At 36.9% G+C, this 23,139-nt stretch overlaps 1 protein-coding gene across 1 annotated transcript in view; it reads left to right on the forward strand.

Moving 5' to 3' along the window:
- Nucleotides 1-23,139, forward strand: part of LOC112566033 (small subunit processome component 20 homolog) — a 36,918-nt gene that overhangs the window by 10,528 nt on the left and 3,251 nt on the right. The window contains exons 19-62 of the mRNA XM_025241959.1: nt 26-91; nt 339-488; nt 845-1,001; nt 1,725-1,950; nt 2,702-2,935; nt 3,268-3,358; nt 3,695-3,780; nt 4,141-4,266; nt 4,501-4,667; nt 4,977-5,055; nt 5,553-5,748; nt 6,094-6,171; nt 6,411-6,490; nt 6,771-6,961; nt 7,702-7,882; nt 8,493-8,584; nt 8,746-8,753; nt 8,837-8,910; nt 9,532-9,601; nt 9,829-9,882; nt 10,147-10,302; nt 10,566-10,721; nt 11,268-11,405; nt 11,818-12,089; nt 12,349-12,452; nt 12,706-12,974; nt 13,275-13,414; nt 13,847-14,003; nt 14,499-14,765; nt 15,034-15,197; nt 15,346-15,490; nt 15,740-15,856; nt 16,116-16,190; nt 16,224-16,286; nt 16,737-16,868; nt 17,198-17,308; nt 17,558-17,707; nt 18,565-18,684; nt 20,319-20,381; nt 20,745-20,879; nt 21,138-21,270; nt 21,384-21,523; nt 22,208-22,279; nt 22,461-22,625. Of these exons, the coding sequence (XP_025097744.1) occupies nt 26-91; nt 339-488; nt 845-1,001; nt 1,725-1,950; nt 2,702-2,935; nt 3,268-3,358; nt 3,695-3,780; nt 4,141-4,266; nt 4,501-4,667; nt 4,977-5,055; nt 5,553-5,748; nt 6,094-6,171; nt 6,411-6,490; nt 6,771-6,961; nt 7,702-7,882; nt 8,493-8,584; nt 8,746-8,753; nt 8,837-8,910; nt 9,532-9,601; nt 9,829-9,882; nt 10,147-10,302; nt 10,566-10,721; nt 11,268-11,405; nt 11,818-12,089; nt 12,349-12,452; nt 12,706-12,974; nt 13,275-13,414; nt 13,847-14,003; nt 14,499-14,765; nt 15,034-15,197; nt 15,346-15,490; nt 15,740-15,856; nt 16,116-16,190; nt 16,224-16,286; nt 16,737-16,868; nt 17,198-17,308; nt 17,558-17,707; nt 18,565-18,684; nt 20,319-20,381; nt 20,745-20,879; nt 21,138-21,270; nt 21,384-21,523; nt 22,208-22,279; nt 22,461-22,625 (5,850 nt within the window). The remainder of the gene's footprint in view (nt 1-25; nt 92-338; nt 489-844; nt 1,002-1,724; nt 1,951-2,701; nt 2,936-3,267; nt 3,359-3,694; nt 3,781-4,140; nt 4,267-4,500; nt 4,668-4,976; nt 5,056-5,552; nt 5,749-6,093; nt 6,172-6,410; nt 6,491-6,770; nt 6,962-7,701; nt 7,883-8,492; nt 8,585-8,745; nt 8,754-8,836; nt 8,911-9,531; nt 9,602-9,828; nt 9,883-10,146; nt 10,303-10,565; nt 10,722-11,267; nt 11,406-11,817; nt 12,090-12,348; nt 12,453-12,705; nt 12,975-13,274; nt 13,415-13,846; nt 14,004-14,498; nt 14,766-15,033; nt 15,198-15,345; nt 15,491-15,739; nt 15,857-16,115; nt 16,191-16,223; nt 16,287-16,736; nt 16,869-17,197; nt 17,309-17,557; nt 17,708-18,564; nt 18,685-20,318; nt 20,382-20,744; nt 20,880-21,137; nt 21,271-21,383; nt 21,524-22,207; nt 22,280-22,460; nt 22,626-23,139) is intronic.

Consider the following 23,139-nt stretch of genomic DNA (forward strand, 5'->3'; position numbering starts at 1 on the left):
TTTTATTTTTTTTTTTCTCCTGCAGATACGTCTTCTTACTCTACACATCCTCACCTTGTTCCCTGTGTCTGTCCCAGAGAGACCAGAATCTGTAAGTTTAACTTTAAAAAAAAAAAAACTATTTCCAACAATGTTTTGCAATTTGTTTAAAATTTTTGTCTTTGTAGAATACGAATATGCAAAAATAAAACTGGTTTTTTTTTTTTATAAAGTTTTGAAGGTGTGTGTGTGTGTGGGGGGGTGTATATATGCATGTGTGTGTGTGTAAAGATGTAGTTACTTTACTTACATACATCGTTTGGTGGAAAGATTACTTACTGGCTGAACTTTGTGGATAGAGTGAGGAGTTGTCCACAATCTTCAGTGTGTCATTAGCAGCAGAGAAGACACCCCTCAGTGTGCAGGATTCTCGCCAGCGTTTGATGCACTTGCGCAAACTTGACCACAGTCTTGTACATGTCATCATGCCAGCTGGTTCCTTTGCCAAAGTAAGCTATGTTTCTTCTAGCACAAGTTCTTATTCACATGCAAAACTAATTTTTCATGGACCCTAATATCGCTTTGAATACATTGCTCAGTAGGACTATGCAGTGTTGAACATAAATGTGAGAACTAGGCCATTGAATTGTGAGAGGAACTGGCCATTTTGTACCAAAATCTTTGCAATTATACAAGAGTAAAGGTTTTGGCAAGTAGGTTTATAATTGTCAACCCTGATAAGTGTTTGGATCCTTAATTATGTTAACAGTCTGTTTTACATATAATATGTAAAGCAAGCGTACTTATTTTTGGTAGTGATGCAAGCAATATTCATATGTAAAATGTGAACTTGTTAACCTTTAAGATGCCACTTCTCTACCTGATGGGAACCCTGCTGTGCCCCTTGACGCTTCTTTGGGGACCAGTTTCTGAACTTATTGCCACTCATGCTCGAGGTATGGACAGAGAGGAATTCTGGGAAGCTTTTGGTCCTTGGCTGCAGTTTTCTGAAGCTAAAGCAGGTATTATAGAGAACAATACAACTTTTTTTATTCCCAGGGACAATTTAAGATAGTGCTTGTTTTAGCAATAATATAAACATATATGTGATATAAAAGAGATGATTTAAATGTACATGTTGAAATAGTGTCTTCTCTCACACACATTTTCTCTCCACCCCCCCCCCCCCACACACACATATATTCCCAATAACAGCAGATACAGTGGGCCACCTCAGGCTCGTACAAGATCGTGGTAAGTAGAGTTGATCAAGTGAATGGTACATGGAATGAATGAGTTGCGGTGACAAATGGTTCTGCATAGAATAGCTTTTGAGAACGAATTTGCCTGTATCATTTATCTAGGGTGACAGGTATTGTCTTGGAAGTAAGAAGTATGAATGTTTTCAGGAAAGAATCCATTGCTGTGAATTTTAATTTTTAGAATATAGTTTAGTATTCAATGAATTATTTAAAGAAAGTAGATAAAAGACCTTAAAAGATCATCGTCCCAGGTACATGTTATCCAAAATTAATTTATGATCATTTGTCCTAGATTATCAGGTGCTTACTACCATTGACAAATTTCTGTCATCAAATTTCTATTAATAAAGTAGTTTCCTTTCAAACTTTTTTGGTTGAACTTAAGGCAGATGTTTTTGATGGTCCCTAGTGTTTAGTAAAGTGGTTGTAGGAAATACAATGTCACAGTTTTGATATTTCTAAAATATCTTTGATCATTTTCAGAAAAAGAGTTGAATGAGCCAGAGGGAATTGACAGGGATGATGAAGACCTAGACATTGCATCGCCAGCAAACCTTCTAACACATTGGTTGAAGGCTGAACTTATGTCTGAACGAAAGCCAGACTACATTGTCTTCAGAAATCATCTGTGGAAAGCAATGCAGTTGTTTCCAGAGAAGTGTGAACCAAAGTCCAGAGAAATAGTCCCTCTCTTCCTTGGCTTTCTCCAGTGAGGATATTTTTGCATTTTTTTTTTTTAAATGCATACCGGTATGCATGTATTGAAGGGAGGAGTAGATATGAGGAAGTGGTGATAATGGGGAGTAGGAGGATTTTTGGCACATTGTAAACAAAATAACATATTCAGAAAGAGTTGCTGTCGCACAGCTAGATGCATGCAGAAATAACAGGTGTCAAACAGCTTAACTGGAGGATTTGCTAAAACTGAGCCATTCCCATCCCACATCACTTCCCATCCCAAATGTCTTTGAATTAAAAAAATAAAGCTGTGTCCAATACTCATGTTGCTACAGGCTTGTGTGTAGGGAACAGCTTACAGAAGGGAATGATCTACCTTCTCTTGTTAAACAAGGTGCCTATCACTGTTGTGGGCAGAGGGATACAATACAACTTTATTAATCCGCAAGGGCAATTACAGGATATTTATGACCCAAGATCTCTCTTTTAAGCTAAATGCACAAACAGTTGCATCTCTCTTATAAGAGCTTGGTATGGTAAAAACTACAATGTTTGTCAGTAACTGGCCTGCCAAAAGAAAGTGCTGAAAATAGACAGTTGTCCAGATTGAAGAGCTGTCAACATTATTATATCTTGTGACAGTGAAATGTGTAGTCAAGAAACTAACATGATTGTTCCATAGCCATAACACAATAATGGGAGATTGTTATTAACTCAGTTATCAGCTGTATTAAGTTAATAAATACTGGTAAGATTTGGATGCATGCTTCTTTAATCCACAGAAAGGAATACTACAATGATATGATTGAAGACATTGAAGAAGAAAAAGAGAATGAAGACAGTGATAATGTCACAAATCCAGAAGGGACTGTACAGGACTCTTCTGAAAGAAAGACCATGGAAATTGATGGGGGAGAACTCAATCTAAGCACATCACAGTTAAGAAGACAAAGCATTCACACACCAGATGGTATCAGTGGTGGTGTAGGAAAGAACAAGTATAAGACAATGATGCAGTAAGTAATTCTTTGAGGTTTGTCTGCTACAAGATTACAAATGTTTCAGTGATGTTCATTTTAAATATTCATGCAACAGTATAATACAAACATCCTAGCAAAGTTTTATTGAGAGTGAAGGGAAAATATCAAACAGTTAAATTCAATTAGTTCAAGGAAATAAAGTGATGTTAAGCAAATATTTCAATTTGGCATTGTATTTGTGTTGTTGCTGAAGTCCATGATAGCTGACTAAAAGATGGACTTATGAAGCTCTTTTAACAATAAATGTTGATCGAAAAGAGTGTCTTTGTATACTCAAGACATGCTGCTTTTTATTTTGTGTACCTTAGATCACTACTTGCACACCTAGAATTATTTGCCAAGTTCCAGAATCCTCGCTCTCTTTATCAGGAAGCAGAAGTTCAAGATATTTACTTACAGGTGAGGGTCTTCACCTCCAGACAGTGTATGATGTCATTAACCTGATAGGATGTCAGAAACTAATTGTGAAAGGTTAAAAAGAATATGTTTTTTTATATTAAAAACCCCCTGAAAATTGCAAAATTAAAAAATGTTCTTTTGTCAGTTTTTTTTTTTTGAGTTTTTGATGTTGTGATGAAAGGACATTGCTTTTATTTCTCTATGCATAAAAATGTTGATCACACAGTCTTGTGTTCTTTTTCACATTTAGCAATTTTTCCTTCACCCATTATGACTTCTGAGCTATTTTTGCCATGTCATTCATCTGTTTTGAGTATTTTTTTTGTTGTTATTTAGTTTTTAGAGCACAAGAATCCACAAGTTCAGAAGGTAGCCTTTGATTGCATTATGACCTACAAGTACAAGTACCTCACTCCATACAAGTAAGTCATTTTCTTAAGCTTTTGTCTTTATTTTGTTTTCTTTAAACATTTCTTTAAATCTTTTTTTTTTCCTCTTTCATGAAAAGATCTCAAAATAACCTTACTCTAGTTATAATCTTGTCTTTGCTACTCTCTCAACAACATATGCAGGAAACAGCAAATAAAAAAAAGTAACTATACCTTTCAGCTAGTCACCATAGTTAGTGTTACAGCACTTAAGTATGTTGAATTTGTTTTTATCTTAGTCGGCAGACATAAACATTAATGGCAAATTGTACTTATAGTATGGATGTTCCTGAAGCCGACAACTCTGACCTTTGGTCATGCCAGTTTCTGATCTCATGTTTGTGTTATATGCAGAGAAAACTTTGAACGTCTGCTGGACAACAAGACTTTCAAAAGTGAAGTAGTTCTGTTTAGTGTTGACCACGAGTCCAGTGAGATCAGACAAGAGCATCGTGCTGAACTCTTGCCAGTACTCATGAGGTGATGGATTTTTTTCTGTGTAAGAGTGGAAGAGGATGTGCAGACACATTTATTGTTTTTCTCATTTATATGTGTATGTATTATATAAACGTGTGTAAAATAAACATTTTATAATGTGTACTTGTATTGAAATATCCCTCTGGGACTTTTTTAAAGTTTGTACAATTGTAGTACATATGAATATTCCTTTTTTATGTAAATCCTTTCAATAGTTTATATGAATCCTTTCTATAGGATTCTTTATGGCAAGATGCTAAGCAAAGCTGGTAACGAAACATCAGGTCGTCGAAGGGCAGACACTCGCCGCTCTATTGTGCTACGATTTCTTGCTGGATGTTCTTCCAAAGAAATGCAGTATTTCTTGGGGCTGGTTTTTGGCCCTTTCAGACAGTATGTGACAGGTCAGTAGGTGGTGCTATTGTAACTTATTACTTTTATACATTCTGCTTCTTTATTGCCACTGTGGCTTCTTCATCTTCTGTCCTTACAGTGTTAATGCCAGTTCACCTTAGTAGGATGTCATTGCTTATTATTGTTATTTGCATCCATCCTTCCTTTTTAATTCTGTTCATTGATACTGTGCATTGTTACGGAATACTGTAGAGCTTAAAAAGACCCTAAGGTATATAAAAATATATACATTACTTGTAACTTGACTTAGATTTTAAAACTTTTTAAAATATAAACAATAGCTGCATTTTTATTTGCAGATGATCCCTTGGCTATGGTGAGAGGACTGGCTGAAAATTTAGATTTAAAAAAGTTTGTTCCTCCCAAGAAAATGAAAGGGTGAGCTATATTCTTTCTTTGTTTCTTCAGCCCATCCTATGTTTCTAAATAATTTTAACTTCCCACATTTAAACATGTTCCTTCTGTCGCCTCTCACTTAAACCGTCTCACTTACCTTCCCCTCTCATCTACTGACTCTCTAAAGTAAGGGTTAGATTAGTCCTAGTATTTAGTTTTGTATCAGGTTTTGGATTATGGTGATTGTAGGCTTTGTTAACTGACCTAGGACATGTCATCATGCAGGTTTCCTGCATATTGCTAATCATTTAAAGGGCAGGCATTATTATGGAGAAAAGTTTCTTTGTCTGAATGACTTTAATAGGCTGATAAGCAATGCTAGAGTGTTGTACTAAGTTAAAAGTTTTATTGTAAATAAACTGTTAACCTGTAAACTGAACGTTTGCAAAGAAAATCAGTAGACCCTAATTCAGTTCCTCTCATCCTGTAATAATTTTCTTTTTTTTGCTCATGCCATTTAAAAAATTTCTTTTGAACAGAGTGCTGGGAGCAGTTAGCATTGTGATGGATAAACTTGGACATCTCCTTGAAGACAATGCACGCTGGGTTTTGCATTTACTTTTGGCTATTGGTGCAATGTGTGCATCTTGTTTGAAAGAACGGCATCTGGTGCGACCATCTATTATTACTCAGTTAAAATCTGTCAGGCAGCTTATTTTTATAAGACTTATTCAGGTGAGTTTCCATTTTTCATAAAAAGAAACATGTATATTATATGTAGTCACATATACTCTGAGACATACACACACGTGTTATATGGAATGAGCTTACCTTGTCATTCTAAAGTCATCACAAGAAATGGGCACCATTTCTATCCTTACATTGAATTTAAACAATATTATATATATATGATTGCTATCTTTAACATTGTATTTGTAATTAAATGTTTAAAATTATAAGGAATGAAATAATCATGTGTCAATACTACTAAACTTTTCATCCATTAATTTGATTGTTTGTTATATTTTTACTATTTTATAATATTTGATTGCATTTTTGTTTCTTATTGGACTTTGGCAGTTTTTGGGTGATTTTGACAAATTCGAGTTCACAGACAAGGAAGTGGAAGCTATCTTGGAAACTTTTGTGTGGCCACAGGTATGAAAATGTGGCTAATTCTCTATTTTACACTTTACAGACTTTTATTTTTTTCAGTTGGTTATGTTTCAAACTTTGCTTGATGAATTGGCACTTATCATGAAGGACTTCTCTTTTCAAATAATTGTTAAAATATCTTTTATAGCTGAGAATTTTTTCCTTTGTGAATAATTTTATTGCTGTTGTCAATTTGATCAGTTTTTGCATTGCATTGACATGCTGTGTTTGGCCATCTTTAGCTTGACAGACTGGTCATAGAAAGTAAGTGTCAGCCTTCCCCACTGCTGAGACTTTTTGAGAGCTGGAGTTTGGATCCAAAGTGAGATTTTATTATGTTTCTCTTAGATATATATTTTGTCTTATTTTTAAAAAAATTATCACTTTTTATTTCAAATATTGAAAAATCATTTTAATGGTTTCTTTACATTTGATATATGTCTTGAAGTTATTTACTGAGATTTGTTAATAATAAAAAATTTGTATTGACATTTTGTGCTCACAACATCTGGTTTCTGTGCTTGTGTCAGTATTATTGCCACCATCAGTGACCATTTTATTTTGACTGTTGTGTTTTATTGTTCATTTAAATATTTTTTCAGGTATTTTGTCTTCCTGAACAAACAGTTTTCATCTGGTGGCAAGTCTTCCTTGGCTGTCATGTTTGATCTGCTAGTATCTCCTGGTCTGGGTCATTCTGTGGCTAATATAATTTTAAAAACCATTGAGAACATGATAGAGGCTGAAGATGAAGTTGAAGATGATGAGCCAGCAGCTAAAAGAAGGAGGACAGGTATCTCTTGGCTTGACGGCACATGTGTGCTTGTGTTTGTTGGGATGGGAGGAGGAGAGGAGGTGGGGGTGTTGTGTATGTGGCTAATGTTTCATGGGAATGATCTTCTAGTGTTGGTTGATTTTGCATTGTACAGGCAGTCCTTGGGTTACGCCAGCCCTGAGTCACGATGTTTCGTGGTTACGACATATCTCCCATTCCCTGTATAAAGCCTTGTTTCGACTTAAGTGGTTTTGTGTCGTAAACGTCGTAACGCGAACTGTTTATTATTCCTGTTTCATTTCGTTATTAAATGTATTTTATATGCATTTTTTATAATTACTGTGTTCGGATAGGTGTTTGGATAGGATAAGTGTTTAAAGTATGTTATTTACATACAGTATGTACGTATGTTCCGACTTACAGCGAAAATCGGTTTATGACGCGACGTAGGAACGGAAATACGTCGTAAGTCGAGGACTGCCTGTATTAGACAGTGAGGATACCGGTAATTCAGAAGAAATGAGGGATAAAGGTTAAGGAGGGGATATGTCATCTGCTCCATGTGAATGTGTGTTGTGGGTGTGTGTGCGTGTGTGAAAAAGAGAGGCAGAGCTTTAGATATGTTAAATGTGTAATTTTTTTTTTTATTTGTATAAAGTTCATAAATGGCAAACTGTGATATGATAATAACAGTTTACTACTGATACCAGCAAGTAAACCAGGATATCTAATGAGAGTTGTCCTTTGTGTAACTGCAGAAAGTGTCTCTCAACAAGCTGCTGCCAAGGTCCCAGATAGCATGCTGATGCTTGAACCTTACATCCCAGCCTTGCTAACATACATAGAGGGTGCAGTGAAAAATCACAGTGGCTCTCTGGTTAAAGAGTTAAAAAGCAGTGGCAAAGAAGAAATGTTTCAAGAGATGAAAATCCTTGCAAGGTCAGTTTGCACATTTTATGAAGAACAAATTATCCTTTCGGAAAGTCTGCACTTCCTGAAGTTCGTGGTTGATGCTTTCAGCCTGTGAATTCTAAGTGTGTTAAGAGGTCTCCTCAAGCCTGGTTGTTCTGTGTTTAGTTGTGTCTTAGGTACCTGCATCTCCTTCTCTGCAAGTTTTTTTTTTTTTTTTTTTTTTGTTGCTTCAAATGTGTGCCCAGGGTGCTTGCACTGTCTTTGCCTTCCATTGTAATGTTCCTTTGTCAGACTTTTGTCCACAGTTCCTTTTGTGGCAGTCTTTTTTTTTTTTGTTCCTGCTGCATCTATAGCTCTGTCGTATTTAATCATGATGGTCGCTTCCTATCATCTCATGTGGTTGTTTGTTTCTTCGCTCTGCGTAATCTTTATTCTCCTATGGTTATGTCATCTGGTACAGTCAAAGAAGAAATAAAAGTTTGAGGGTAAATTCTCTTTTATTAAGACTTACTAGATGACAAGTCTCAAAGAAAGCAACTTTACTCTCAAAATTATATTTTGTTTATTTCCAGTGAATTTTAGAGTGTGATATAATAAAGAACATATTTTATTAATCAGTAATTTTTGTGTGCCTTAGGGTGAGTGCTTATGTAAAGAAGATGAGATCAGTCAGTGCGGCTGTGTTCATTACTCGTGCCATTTTTGGGAACTGGGCAGAGTCTGCATCAGGTAAGCTTATCTTGTTATTTCTCTGTGTGTGTCTGTTGTGTATTTATGCATGTGTACATGTGCCTGTGTGTGAACACATGTTTACATGCCTTATTCTTCGTGTACATATAGTGCACAAATATTGATGTTAATCATGACTTTTTCTTGATTTTTTCCCATAGAAAATCACGTTCTTGAAGAATTAATTATAACCCACATATATGAATACTAACTTTATAATGAAATCATCCTGTTGTCTTTTGGCTGTTTAAGGAGCTTGAGGAGAGCACGCTTGAGTCAGTTTTGAATCTGATGAAGAGAATTGCCAACCCACGTCCATTCTACAGGTATGCCATTTCTGACTTGCAAGATGGATTTTTGTTTTTCAATTTACAATAAAACTGCTAAATATTATCATATTTCTTCCAAGTTTTGACTGAAGAGGCACAGGCCATTTGCAAAATATGGTAGGGATATCTTTATTACTGTGCAGACACAGTTGACAACCATTTACATGGTGTAATTCAAGTCTTGTTATACCCTACCTCACTAAAATATGAACTGCACAAAAAAAAGGTGCTATGCAGTCATCTAGATTAAATTTCTATAGAGAGAAGTGGTCTATGCTTCTTTAGTCAAAAATGTTGAAGGAATATGATAATATTTAGTGGTTTTATCATAAACACAGGACAATAAGAGCTTGCACATTACATACTTGACTTAATGCTCAGTATCTACAGAGCTTAGTCATGTGTAATAGTTGCTGCTCTCATTTCTCTGTGCATTATTTTTCTCTCTGCAAGATTTTTTAATTCACTGACTGCTTGCTGGTTCTTCCCTTCCCACTCTCTGTTTCTTTTCTAAATCGTGCATAGCTTAGCACTCCATAAATATTTGTTACAATCTTGTCCTTGGTTCTATGGAGTTGAATTGACACAGATGCACTTTCACAATCTTTCTATGTGCAGATCCTTGCTGCCATTGTTTGTCAATGTGGAACGACGCCAGTCAAGAGTGCTCTTGTGCCAGATTCTCAAGGTGTGTGTTACTCTTAATCTATTTCCAGGATTTTCTGTTATGTATGAATGTATTGCTTTAGGAGGGAAGCATTTTTATGTTTTTAGGAAATGACAGTTGCTGACTTGGCAGAGTGTGGATGTCTGAATTACAGTTTTGCTTCTGTTTTGTGTTCTATTGTGAATTACAATTTTGGTTGCAAACGCTCTAGGTTTTAATAATATTTTTGAAATTTGTCAATTTTTCAGGCATTTGGAGAAAAAGTGCCAGACCTTGCTGACATTGCTGGTATTGTGGAAAATGTGAGAACTTAATATTGTGTGATGTCATCTTGTGTATGTATGTGTGTGTTCTTGCAGATACATATTTGCTTTTAAAAAAAAGTAACTAAATTTACTAGATTATTTTGTAACACTAATATCTAACATAAAAAATTGTAACAAAAAAAAATTGCTGAATATAAAAACATTTCACTAGAGACAGTATTTTTTGTGCGTATTTCATTCACCTTCCTCACTGCCTCAAGGCCTCTAGACTAATTTTTTTCAAACACCTTGTGTCTGCAGCTCAACTCTTGGGACCCGAAGAGAACAGAAGAGCCAGACTACACCCTGCGACTTCAGACGTACCGAACGACAGTGCAGCGTCTTACAGAATGCACTTTTGTGGACTTAGACTTCATTCTGCCGCTTGTCTACAACTGTTGCTTCATCATTAAAAATGTAATCATTGACTTTGAATGGATTTTTGGCGCAGTTAATTTTTCTTTAGTTTATTCACCAGTAATTGTATATATGTATTTATGTACAAATATACACTACTTACTGTACTGTGTGTGTATATATATATGCAGGCACTTGCACACACACACAGAGCTTTTTACATTATTTTATTCCGTTGCAAATTTTAGAACTGAGAGAACAAAGTGTCTGGTCAGTTGTTTATGAACTTGATCATATCTTTAAAGAATTAATCTTTTTGGCAGTTTGATGACCTGTCGCTGCGAGACAATGCCACCCATTGCTTGGTAACCATCATTCAGTGCCAGAAGAGACTGACTTCAGATGTCAGTGTGTACAAAGAACTTGTGGGTGAAGCTATTCTACCTCTTGTCAAGAAAGGCCTCCGCAGCAAGCAAGAAGTAAGTCTACTGTTGTAAAGTTTTCACATATTTGGCATGACACAGACCTACTTGTATTTTGTTGATATGATATATTGCAGCATGCATAGTTTTTGTAATATTTGCCTTTCATTATTATTAAATGAACTAACATCCCACCAGACTACTCTGCTCTTCTTCTGATGACAATATGCTCTCTATCCCTGTTACCAAGCAACCACATTGCTACAAAACTGAGGATCTCTCTTTCCCTCCATATCCATCATCTACCCACTATCGAATCCTTCGAACATGCATGAAAAACACATCTGTTCCATGAGCGTTACTCCTTATAACTAGTCCACCTGCTCGTCTTCCTCTGCAGATTTATTACACTCTCCATCCTTACTGTTTGTTCCCTGATTCCTCTTTGTTTGTCTTTTATTGCTTGTGTTCATGGTTGTTTATCTTTCCATTCTTTGTATCTTGTCTATGTCTCCTGCTTGTCTTAAGTGTTTAGTGCTACATCATGTGCTTAGTGTGATCTTGTGCGATATAACTCACATGTTTATTGTTATTATCTTTCAGCAAATAAGACATGAGTTCTTGGCTGTTCTCCAAGCGCTGGTGTTGGCTTACCCAGAACACCATGACTTTGTTGGGCTGTCAGGGCTTTGTGACACAGATGTCGATGCAGACTTTTTTGTCAACATCAGACATATACAGGTAAATTCTTTTTCCATCATGTTCTTAAAATTGTTGACGACATTGACCAATTATTAAACAACATGAAAGGGTGCAGTTTGTTAAAATCAGCACTCAGGGGGCCAGTGTTCCTAATTATTTTAGGTAATTGAGGTTGCTGTCATAATCTGATGAAATAATACCTTACAGTGTCTTGTCTAATCTCTTTTGAAAACAAAATCCAGACCTTAATGATTTAAGTCCCAGTAGCACTCTTTATCCAGTATTACCTTTTTGTGTCCCCTCTTCCCTCTTCCTATACTGCTTTTCTTCCTTTCTCTTATAAAAATGTTAAAAAACATTTTCTCTACTTTTTTTTTTTTTTTAAATCGTTTTCTCTAAAGTATGTGAATGAAGCCAGTCTACTGTTAGTTTCCTTTGTTCCTGTCACCAGCTTCACAAACAGACCAGAGCACTACGCCGGCTGAGTCGTTACCTGCACAACTACAAACTCACCCCCCAGCAGCACATGGGCTTTGTGGTGCCTCTGCTGTACTCCTACCTGCTAGATCCTCGTTACGCCAAGTCAGGCGGGATTCTGGATGCATCTGTAGATCTGACATGCATGGTGTGTCGCCAATTACCCTGGGAGAGTTATTTTCAGCTGCTGCGGCTGTACCTGAGTCAGTTGCCGCGTCGTATTGAAAACCAGAGGATTATCATAAAGTTAGTCAGATACATCATCATTGTCAGTGTCATCATCATGGTCACTTTATGAAAATCACACATCCATAATTACATTGATAAAAGTAGTGTTGCAATGTATGTTGCCAGAATACTCAGGCTTGCAATTGTGACCCCCTGACAATATGTTATATTATGATTGTGTAATCAATATTTAGGTTTTGTAGCATTCAGGTGTTTATAGCAATGAGTAAGATGTGTGTTCTGCACAAAACTTATGTTTTGTATCTCCATATTTCAGGGTGATTGTTGCCATACTTGATGGATTTCACTTTGATTTGTCCAAGTCTCAGTTCCACATTAAACCTGAACCCAAGGCAGTTGAACAAAAGAGTAGTACTTCAGGTCAGTTGCATTAATGTCTTAAAAATTCATGGAATAAGACTGTCTTAATACAAGCGGCAGTCAGAAAAACATAGCAGAGGCTGGGCAAAAAAAGCTTGGAGTCGGATACATTTTATTTGACTGCTCCTTATACAAGCTATTTTGACGACCAGCATATGTCAGTGATCAAGGAATTCAATGAAGGAATTAAGTAGCTGGCCCGTGAAGTATTTTCGAAATATGAAACTCATTTATTACTCTATTCATATTTCAGATGCAACTAGTGACACCAATGACTTTATTGTGGAGCTTGACACCGTGATGGATAAGCCTTCCGTGGTAGAGGATGATGTAGCAGAAGAAAAAGAGGAGATGCTATCTCCAGAAACAGAGGACACAGGGAAAACATCATTACCTGTTAAGAAGCAAAAAGAGTTTTCAGCAGACCGGCTAGATGTGTGTCCACCGGGCCTGGCCACCCGAGTCCACCGCATGATGCTCCAGAGTCTCATTCCTCAGCTGCACAAGAAGCTGACAGAAAAGGTGAGGCAACATTCATGGCAGTTATATGTGAACCAGTGTGTACATCCTTGCCCACATACATGATGGCTACATGCACTTGTGCATGCATGTGCAAACATGTATACAAATGCAAAGCACATGCTACATGCATAAACACACACACACACATGCCTGTGTGCACACACACTCTGTATTAGATGCAAAGTCGTTCCTTTCCTCCTCTTCCTGTTATAAAGCAAAAGGACAGAGTTGATAGTAATTTTTGTTGCATTTTTACTTAAACAGAACTCATGTTCAAAGTCTTTTTTTTAATTATTTCAGGTTAAGAGTGATGAGATTCACAAGATGGCAGGTCCAAAATATGCTGAAGATGATGAGATCTTGAGAGTTCCTATTGCCATGGCAATGGTCAGATTGCTGCAAAAGCTGCCATCTGGAGCCCTGGAGAGCCGACTCCCAGGGTAGGCACTTGATTATTAAAGTAAAGCAGGTGAACTGTTTTCTTAATGAGTTCTTCAGCTGTGCATATAGGGCACTTCATTGTAGGGCAGAAAGTTAATGTTGGAAACTTGCCTGGTCCTCCAACTGCAAACACAGTTGTGTCCACCCAGTAAAAAGGAGGGTAACAGACTGATACCATTCTCTATGGCTGCTATGCTCTTTGAGCTCTACATTCTTAAGACACATAACTGAAAGCTAAAGCTAAACTTACAGTCAGAACCACTCTCAATATACAGCTACACTAGAACATAAACCTTTTATGTAGGTATGATTGTAGATGGTTAGTACTGCAGCACCAGGCCCACTTTGTTAGACTTCCTTAGTACTGTTCATTTACATCTTACTGTGATCTTGTTTTATTGTTATTATTTGTTTATTTTAACTTGTTGCAGAATACTTTTGCGTGTGTGCAACTTCCTAAAATCCCGAGCTGAGAGCATTCGCATCATTGCCCGAGATACCTTAGTCAAGATTGCACTAGCACTTGGTCCTCGCTTCTTGCCTTTTATTGTTAAAGAGATGCGTTCTGTGCTTACAAAGGGCTATCAGGCAAGTTGAATTTCCCGCTACGAAAAGAGCAAATGTTATTACTAGTATGATCATTGAATGCTTTTTATTTATTATTTGTAATTTAAAAAAATTATTATTTAGAACAATTTTTGGAAGAGCTATTTAGCCTGTTGTATTACATTATTGTTGGCTGCTCACTTTTGCACAGTCCATCAGTGCAGACAGCATATTTGTTGATAGCAAATTTTAAAGCTTGAAACAGAAGGCTTGACCACATATATCACTATTTGTTTACATGGCTGTTGTGCAAGGATGATGAAAAATACTGCTTTCGTTAAACACTCAAAATATTTCTTGTGTGGAATTTATGGATGTACCCATTAAGCATGAAATGAATGACAAAGGGATTGAATGTTGATAGCATTTTCCCCCTTTTCTCTTTGCTTGGGCTAGCAGTTTATACTTTTTGGTTTTGTTTTTTCTTAAACTATCAAATGCACTTTTAAGTTATGCTTTTTTTTTGAATGTTCACAGCTTCATGTCCTGAGCTTCACACTAGTCCACATTCTCAAGAAAACCATGTCAACACTTAAATCTGGTGACCTTGATCCTGCCATGAATGACCTACAGTGTGTATTTCAAGAGGAACTGTTTGGCAAGGTGTCAGAAGAAAAAGGCATTGCCGGCATAAGAGCCAAGACATTTGAAGCTAAGGCATCGAAAGGCTTTCTGGCATACAGGCTAATGGCTCGCTTCATCAGCCCTGATATGCTTGGAGTGCTGGTTAAACCCCTTAAAAATGTAAGTGGACATGGCTTAGATAATTAAAAGAATGATGATAGACTGCGTTGGGTTAAACAGATAACCATAGAAACATGCATGCAGAGGCATACAGAATAATAATAACGATTTGTAATCCACATTTATTTTACATCTACAGATAAATTGAGTAACTTTGGTATTTCTGAATAATGATTTACTTTTATATTTCGTAAATTACTGTGATGTTATAATGCGCAAACTAAAAGTGTGGGACTTTAAAAGTCAATGCCATTATTTTCTTGCTCAGGTCCTGGAGGGGACCCACAGCCAGAAGACTGCTAACAAAGTGCGCCTGGTGCTGCAGAAGGTGGAGAGTGGTCTTGTCAGCAATCCAGCCATTGACGCAAAGACCATGATGATATTCATCCACACTTTAACAGCTGACAACTTGCCCATGCTGAAAGAGCAAATGTATGTGCTGGCTAATTTCCCAAAATGTTCTTGCTTCTGTCTCCATTTCTTTCTTTAAAATATGGGACTTTCTCTGCCAGTTATATATGTCATCATCTATGAGGTCATGATTTAAAATGATTGCTGTCCCTGTGCATGTTTTTGACAGACCAACAGAAAAGAAAGAGGATGTTCAAAAAGTGATGAAGCCAGAGAGCTGTCTTTTGATACCAAAACCTATTCCTCGTGGAGGTATCAAACCCAAAACCACAAAGAAAGCTACAGTCCATGTTTTGGTGGAGTTTGGCTTATTGGTAAGCATACAGTGATTGTTGCACTTATTGTAACTATTAAACTTTCTAAGAAATTTAAGTTGTAGAAAGTGATGTTGCTGAAGATTCCTCTGCTGTGAAAAGAGCTTGTATGTCATTGTTTAGAGCCACAGGAGCCCTTCACATGGCTCTTATTGTCCTATATTTATTTAAAAAAACATTAAAAAAAATCAACAACTTTTGTTTCTGTACTTGTACTTATTCTGGGCATCTTGGTCTGTGATCTCTCAGCTTTTAAATTCCTGCCTGAAAAAGTCCATGCTGAAGCCAGAGGACTCTACCCACTTAGCTTTGCTGGACCCACTCGTCCCTAGCTTTGTTGAATGCCTGTCCTGCAAATACATAAGAGTAAGTAATATTTTGGACTTCGATCCTGCTTTCCAGCATCATATATATAAGAATGCAGTACTTCCTCTGAACATTTATGTGATGCACATTTTTTGTAGCAAGACAAAAAATAGTTACAATAAATTAATAAAAATGCTTTAGACAGTTTGTCATTGGATTATATGATTCCTGCATAAACTTTAGTGTTTTGACTGTGGCCTTCACCTATTCAACTGGTATTAATACCCTTGTAATATCTACCTGCCCATAATGACCACAGGTAAATGCTGCCATGCTGCGCTGCCTGTGCTGGCTGCTGACATTTCCCGTTGCCCACCTTAAAGAAGATGATCAATATAATCGGTAGAAAGATGTTTGTCCTGCTGAAAACTACGCCTGTGCTGGGGCTGCCAAGGGAGATAACCAGGAACTGTTGCTCATGGCTTTTAAGGTGAGATGAGGCGATGTGTCTGGAAAATGAAGCTTGGCTAATGTCCCAAAGCACCAAATGTTATTTTCAGACTAAAGTCTCTGATATGCATTAGTGTATGCAGAGCAAATGATATTGATTTTAACTCACAACAAATGCTTATTTGGAAGAGACATATTCTTTTATAAAATTTAATGTTTGATCCATGTATTGCATTTGACTTTAGTTTCCTCATTCTCATCCATGTATGGTAAATGCTTGTATGTGGATGCATTTGGTTCATTTAACATAATTTTTTTTCAAAGAGATGTATGATTTGAGTGTGTTTTAGTTTTTAGTTTTAATCAGTTTCTCTGTAAGGAATTTTTCATCAACGAAAGCAAACTGAAATGTGTCAGGCAACATGTACAGTTTTTGTTATTTTGCAGTAAACAACATTATGTGTGTCTTTGTGCAAAATGTTATTAACAGGCAGTGACTGTATTGGTGAGAGAGGTGAAATATTACGAATTGTCATCAGAGCATCTTCGGGTTTTGCTATCCTTTTGTGAGAGCGACTTGCTTGACTTTACACGCCAGAGCACTGCATTTTCAGTACTGAAGGTTAGTCAGTGTGTATGTTTGTGTGTGTGTGTGTGTGTTTGCATGTACATACATGTGTGTGGAGTTATATTGTTTAACCACTTTGTTGTTTCTTTGTATATGTACATGGTTGCAACCATTTGAGAATCAACTGTTTACAAATGTTAGAACTTAGTTTTTAATCTGTGTTAAATAAACATAGTAACTACAGTTATCTTTTGAAAAATGATATTAGGTTTTCACAAAGACTGATAGACCATTCATTTTTGATCTTTGATAGTATAAAATTTGTAAAAAATATCTGGATGATGTCACATTCCATTTAAATGAGTTTTGAGTCTTTCTTTTAGGCCATTCTACACCGAAAGCTCAATGTTCCTGAACTCCATGAACTGATAAAAGCAGTTGAGACAATGGTAGTTACAGCAGAGGCTGAGCATTTACGTTTACAATGTCGACAAGTAAGTAAAAGTAAATTTTCACTTATTCATTTATTGGAAAAATCGTGTGTTTGTGAGTGAGAGAGAGAGATTACTAATGTCTTGGGAGCTTTATTGTAGTATATTTGTAGTTATATATATTTTGATATTACAATTTTTTTGTCTGTCTGGTATGAGGTACATTCAGTGATAATTTGATGTAATAGACCAAATCCTGTTTGTTTTAGCTCACTTCTTTATATTCTCTTTTTATTTTCTCCAAATGTTAAGGTGGTGCTGCAGTATCTGCTTGACTATCCGCTTGGGAAGCGCCTGACGAAACACCTGAATTTTTTCATAGCCCAGCTGATGTACGAGCTTGAGGATGGGCGTCTGTCTACTTTGGAGATGATAGCATCAATTTTTTCCACCTTCCCTCAGGTGATTAGAACTGCCTTCTTTTAGAAATCTATTCATTTACTTGCTACACTTACTAACATATGCCTTCGTATCTATTTTCATTCTTAATTAAATGAATTTCTATATCGCTTTATCCTGCTGTCAAAGGCTAACTCATAGGGCTTTACAGAGAAAAAAACTACAAACACAGAAATAAGAATAATAATGGTCTCAAAACAAAGAGTTTATTGTGTTCTCAAGATGAATGCTATCATCATAGATGCAGTCACTACAGCTTAGTTATACTACCAAAATACCCATTTTTAGCCTTCACTTCTTCATTGATTGTCTTTTGACTTTCATCTGTGATTAGTAGTTGAAGTATCAGTGGGAATAGTAGTGGTGGTGGTACCAACAACATAAAGTTACATAGATATGTAGTCACTGCCTTTAAACAGGTCACCTATGGTGATAATAAAATAAAATAATTATAAAATAAAAATACACCTGTACCTTGCTACAAAATCTACAAGCACAGCACAATAAGAAAAATTAGGATATGGAGGTAAAAGCTAAATCTAAGAAGAATGAATGAAGACTGAGCATATATCATTTGTGAGTGATTGTGATGAGTAGAGAGGTAGAAAATCCAGCAACTCAGTTGAAGTAAAGAAACTGGGGTTGGGGGGATAAAAAATTGTAAAACCCAACTAGAATCTAGACATACTGTGCAATACTTGACACATCTTTTTGGAAGGTTCCTGTATGCCTCTTCGAATTGCATTTGACAAGCAAGGTAGACATTTTTATATAGTAGACTAGTGCTGTCCCTGTCGCTAGCAGGTGATACAAGGACACGTTGATAACTGGTGATAACTTTATCTATTTGTCTTAACAAGGACACATTGCAAAAACATGCTGGCGTCTTCCTTGTACATTTGACGGTGACAATGGTGAAGGATGAATCGGAGAAATGCCGAAAGCTAGCAGCACTTGCCATCAAATCCCTTCTTGGAAAGGTATAGTGTGTTCTTCAGATATGTGTGTGTGAGAGAGAGAGGACAAGAGATTGCATATACTGATGCAATTATGCTGCTTGTAATGTGTCACGGACCATCCGCAGACATGCGCATTCTTTCCAAAAACCAATATAAGATCGCTTAAGGGTGGGCGTCCCTCCTTAGAGGCACCAATAATTATTAGAACCAAACACAAGTTTACAAGTAGACAAAATATGCACAGTAATTCACAGTCAATAATAATAACACTCCACGTTCACACCATCAAAGTTTACCAAGTCACTGCCGGAATCCACACGGCACCAATTTAAAGAGTTACAATAATAACACACCATCAAGGTTTAACATGTCACTCAGCCGGAATCCACACGGCATCAAATGAAGAATTGCCATAATAACACACCATCAAAGTTCAACATGTTAATAACCGTTTAGTCCATGCAGCTCTCCAGTCCCCGGTTTCTTTTAGTCCACTTTAATCTTTTCTTCTACAGTTCAATAAATGATAAAAGAGTGTTTTTACCATACCGATAAGTTACTGTTCAGGCGGGGTAGCACAATATGCAGCTGGGATAAAACCAAGAGGGAAACCATCCCTCCTCCGGCGGTTAGTTTCAGCTGACCAGGCACCCTCCCTGGTGGTGGTCGGTACGTCCGCGTAAGGAAGGGCAGGGTAGCCCCCTCCTTACTCCGAGTCTACTGCTCCTGCTCGCCTACGTCGGTGTGCAGTTTCTTGGCCCCCAAGAATTTGCACGGCCGGTTGCTCTCACCACAGAGCTCCCACGGCGATGATAAGGAGTAAAGAACACGATGTACATCCACAGTAGTACATCTGCTCTAGTACATCTCCCGTAATACAGCCACTGTATCACATCCACAGAGATGGTACCACCACAAAGTAGATCCCCCGTAATCCATACATATTATTACATCCACAGAGATAGTACAACCACAAAGTACTTCTCCCGTAACACATACATATTATTACGTCCACAGAGATCGTCAAGTCGGTGAATTAAAACCACGAATCCACCAAACTACTATCAGCCGCCGCCCTTGGCCACTCATGGTCGGGCTTAAATATACCCACCCCAGTCCCTCTAGACCAGGTGTCAGCACTGCCTTGGCCCGCACGTGGTCTTCGCTGAATTGCGTCGCAAGCATTTTCTAAAAACAAACCGTCAACACCGGATGTCAACCTTCCCCCATCCCGTCTTGCCCCCTCTACTACGCAGTTGTCCGTTACATAATGGATCCCTCTGATGAAGTGTGTTTGGAACTTGAGTGAATTTTTTTTTTTTAAGTTTTGTTTCTTGACACCATATTTAGTGTGTAGTTCATTACAATCTGAATTTCGAATTATTTTTTTTCAAGAATTTTAATTGAAATGCTTTCATTCTATTTATAGAAGGACTAAGTGAATTAATATAGTCTGATCACAGTCTCTGACCAGTAATTTATTTTGATGAATTTAGATGAAAGGGAATGTCTTTTGCAGCTTTATCTCTGTGTATTTATGTGCGTATCTTTTAGTTTTCACAGTATTAAAATGCATTGAGCTCCCTTGTATGGGGGAAATGCATTATACAAGAGACCTTTTCTATTGTTATTACAGTATTTGTGTGTTTGGGTAGGTGGATGTCCCAACTATGGATTCTCTCTTCTCCATTGCATTCCTCTGGATAACTGGCAAAAAAGTGGGTATTTAAAAACTTGTTTTCAAAGAAATAAGTTTGCTGATTGAGTAAATGAAACAAAGATGTTACAGTTATACATATTTGTAGAGAAGAAAAACCTCAGCACAGGATATCTGTCGACTGTTATTGTTCTTGGCAAAAAAATTTGAAATCTTGTCGACTGTTATTGTTGGCATGCTTAATTTGGCAGAGGGAGAGAGAAACATCTACTTTTTAAAAATCAAGACTAGCACATTTATTTCAACATTTTAACATGACACCATCCTAGCAAACTTTTAAAAAATTGCAGCACACCGTATCTACCAATTACCTTCACAGGTACATTGTACACATCTGCATTTTTATATTTCCTTGTGTGTACAGACCACTCACAGAACATATGCAGCCCAACTGTGTAGTCTTTTTGTGGAGGTGGAGGCAGCCCATTTCCAGAAAGCTCATCTTCCTCAAGTTCTTCCTATCATTATTCAGCAGATAGATCCTGAGAAGTTTGAAAAGGTGAATGGAGAAAGCATTCATAATCCTTAATACCTGATGATGTTCAGATTAAAGGTCAAATAATTGCTAAGACATGAGCTCAGGATAAGAATGAATAATGGTAACTTTCGAGTTTAAGGTTATCTGTGTTGAATTTTCTCTTTTGTAACAAACTGTATCCTGTGTACTGTTTATATTGTATGGTGATGCTCCATGGCAGCTAGTATATGTAGACTGAAGCATCTGCAATGTGTGTGAGTGTGTTTGAATAAATTTCAGCCACAAGATGTCAGCGAGGAGGAAGAGTTAGACCAGTGTCTCTTCAACTTTTTGACACTTGTTACCAAAATCTTCCTTGCAACTGACATCCTACGCAATGCTCGCTGGACAAATGAAATCAACATAATTTTAGGTGAGCTATAAAAAAAATTTATTGCAAAATATATTATAATAAAGATACTAGCTGGACATTAATTGTAGATTTTGTGTAGTGTCTTATTTGTGAGCTTGTGTTGCTTGGTACAGGGTTTGTGGAGCAGCATCTTCTGTACCCTCACACCTGGGTTCGTTTGAGAGCAAGCGAGATTTTTGGACATGTGTTTGCCTCTCTTCCCCAGGACGGACATGAAATGGTAGCTTATATTGCTGAAAACCCTAGAGTCAAGGTGAGCTGTTAATGTCATCTCTACAAACTTCTCACTGTTCTTGTTTAACTTATTCTGTACTTTGTCCATCACTAGTGAACTTTAGTTCCCTCCATCTTAAATGAATGTTACCTTATGTGCATATGCTGTCTTATATTTCTAAATATTGTATTTTATGTGTTATGTATCTGTGCAATGAAAAGAAGGAAAAATAAAACTTCAGTTCCCTCCTCTCGCTCCACCACATGCGCTAGCTATGCGAGCAGGGATGTATAACTGATTGATTAGAAGTCTACAAATTATGAAAGGTCTTAAAATGTGTATTTAATGTAGTTTTATGCAGATGTTATTAGCTATACCTATGGTTATAATTTTTTTTCTCTTTTTATCATTGGAAATGTTGAAGATCAAAGAAATGAATGGGATGGCCCCTTCTAGTTCGTTTTGATTTCTAGAAAATATTAACAGAGTGTAGAGGTTTTTGATATAAATTTAAAAAACAATATTGATAAAAGAGTTTTGCATATTTTACAGGTGTGTTATTGTGTGCACTCTTATTAAAAATGAATCACCTCTTCACCTATAAAATATTACTGACATTTCTTACTAAATTTTGTGGCTTGTATTACCAAATCACTTATGACATGTGGTATTCTGCCTTTAAGATGGATTTTATTTGTAATTTTTTGTTTGTTTGGTTATCAGATCCGAAAACTGGTTCTTGATATGTGTAGTCAACTTCAGGCACCTATTCTTGACAAAGCACTAGCCCTTCAGGTGAGAACATTTGCTTAAATCCATCTTTTAGCCATAACTTTACAGGAAATGAGAAATGTATGAATTAAACGCAGACTAGACCATGAATAGTTTTTACACTATTTCCAGTCAGCTGCTGAACTACATGGTATTTTTTGTGAATGATACCTTAAGAAAAATGTTTACATTCTGTGCTTCACAGGTTGTGAAGAATTTGGTGTTTCTATCAAGGAACATTCACCATATTGTAACTGAAAACCAACTGGATGAGGAAGAGCAGAAAAAGTTTTCTGTGTGCTGGTTAGCCCGCAAGATGGTGCGAGAAGCTAACTTTGAAGTCATCAACAATCCTAAATTTACATTAAAGGTAATGTACACAAAGAGCATTTTATTGCAGAATAATGTATGTGACTGAGTGAGTGAGAAAGCTTTGTGTATGTTTGTGTAGTGAGTGGAACTACAGGACATTCTCAGGAGTCTGTGGGCCTATCTTGCACGTGCAGTTTTCAGTATATGTCAGCCCTAGTCGCTACATATGTACAGTGTAAAGTTGGCAGTGTGATAATGTGCTGGTGGTGCTTCAGATTCAGCATCTCGTCATCTGATGGTGGGTTGTTTTTTTTCCCCAGTGGCTTTTGAAGTTGTGCTATGGCTTTGCTGTAGGGTATTGTCTACTTCTGGCTGCACTACATGCACTTGTGTTGCGATAATGTGTGAATGACTCCATCCTCTTCTAAGACTATGGGTCCATGAGAAGAGGTAAGTATCTTTATTCGGGGTTTTGACCAGGCGCCACAGCAGGGCTGTATTTTGGTGTCGCTTCAATGTCAACATCTTCTCACTACAGATTTGTTGAATTTTTTTAGTCTTGGATTTGGATC

This window comes from Pomacea canaliculata, linkage group LG6 (assembly GCF_003073045.1).
Source record: "Pomacea canaliculata isolate SZHN2017 linkage group LG6, ASM307304v1, whole genome shotgun sequence".
Lineage (NCBI taxonomy): Eukaryota > Metazoa > Mollusca > Gastropoda > Architaenioglossa > Ampullariidae > Pomacea > Pomacea canaliculata.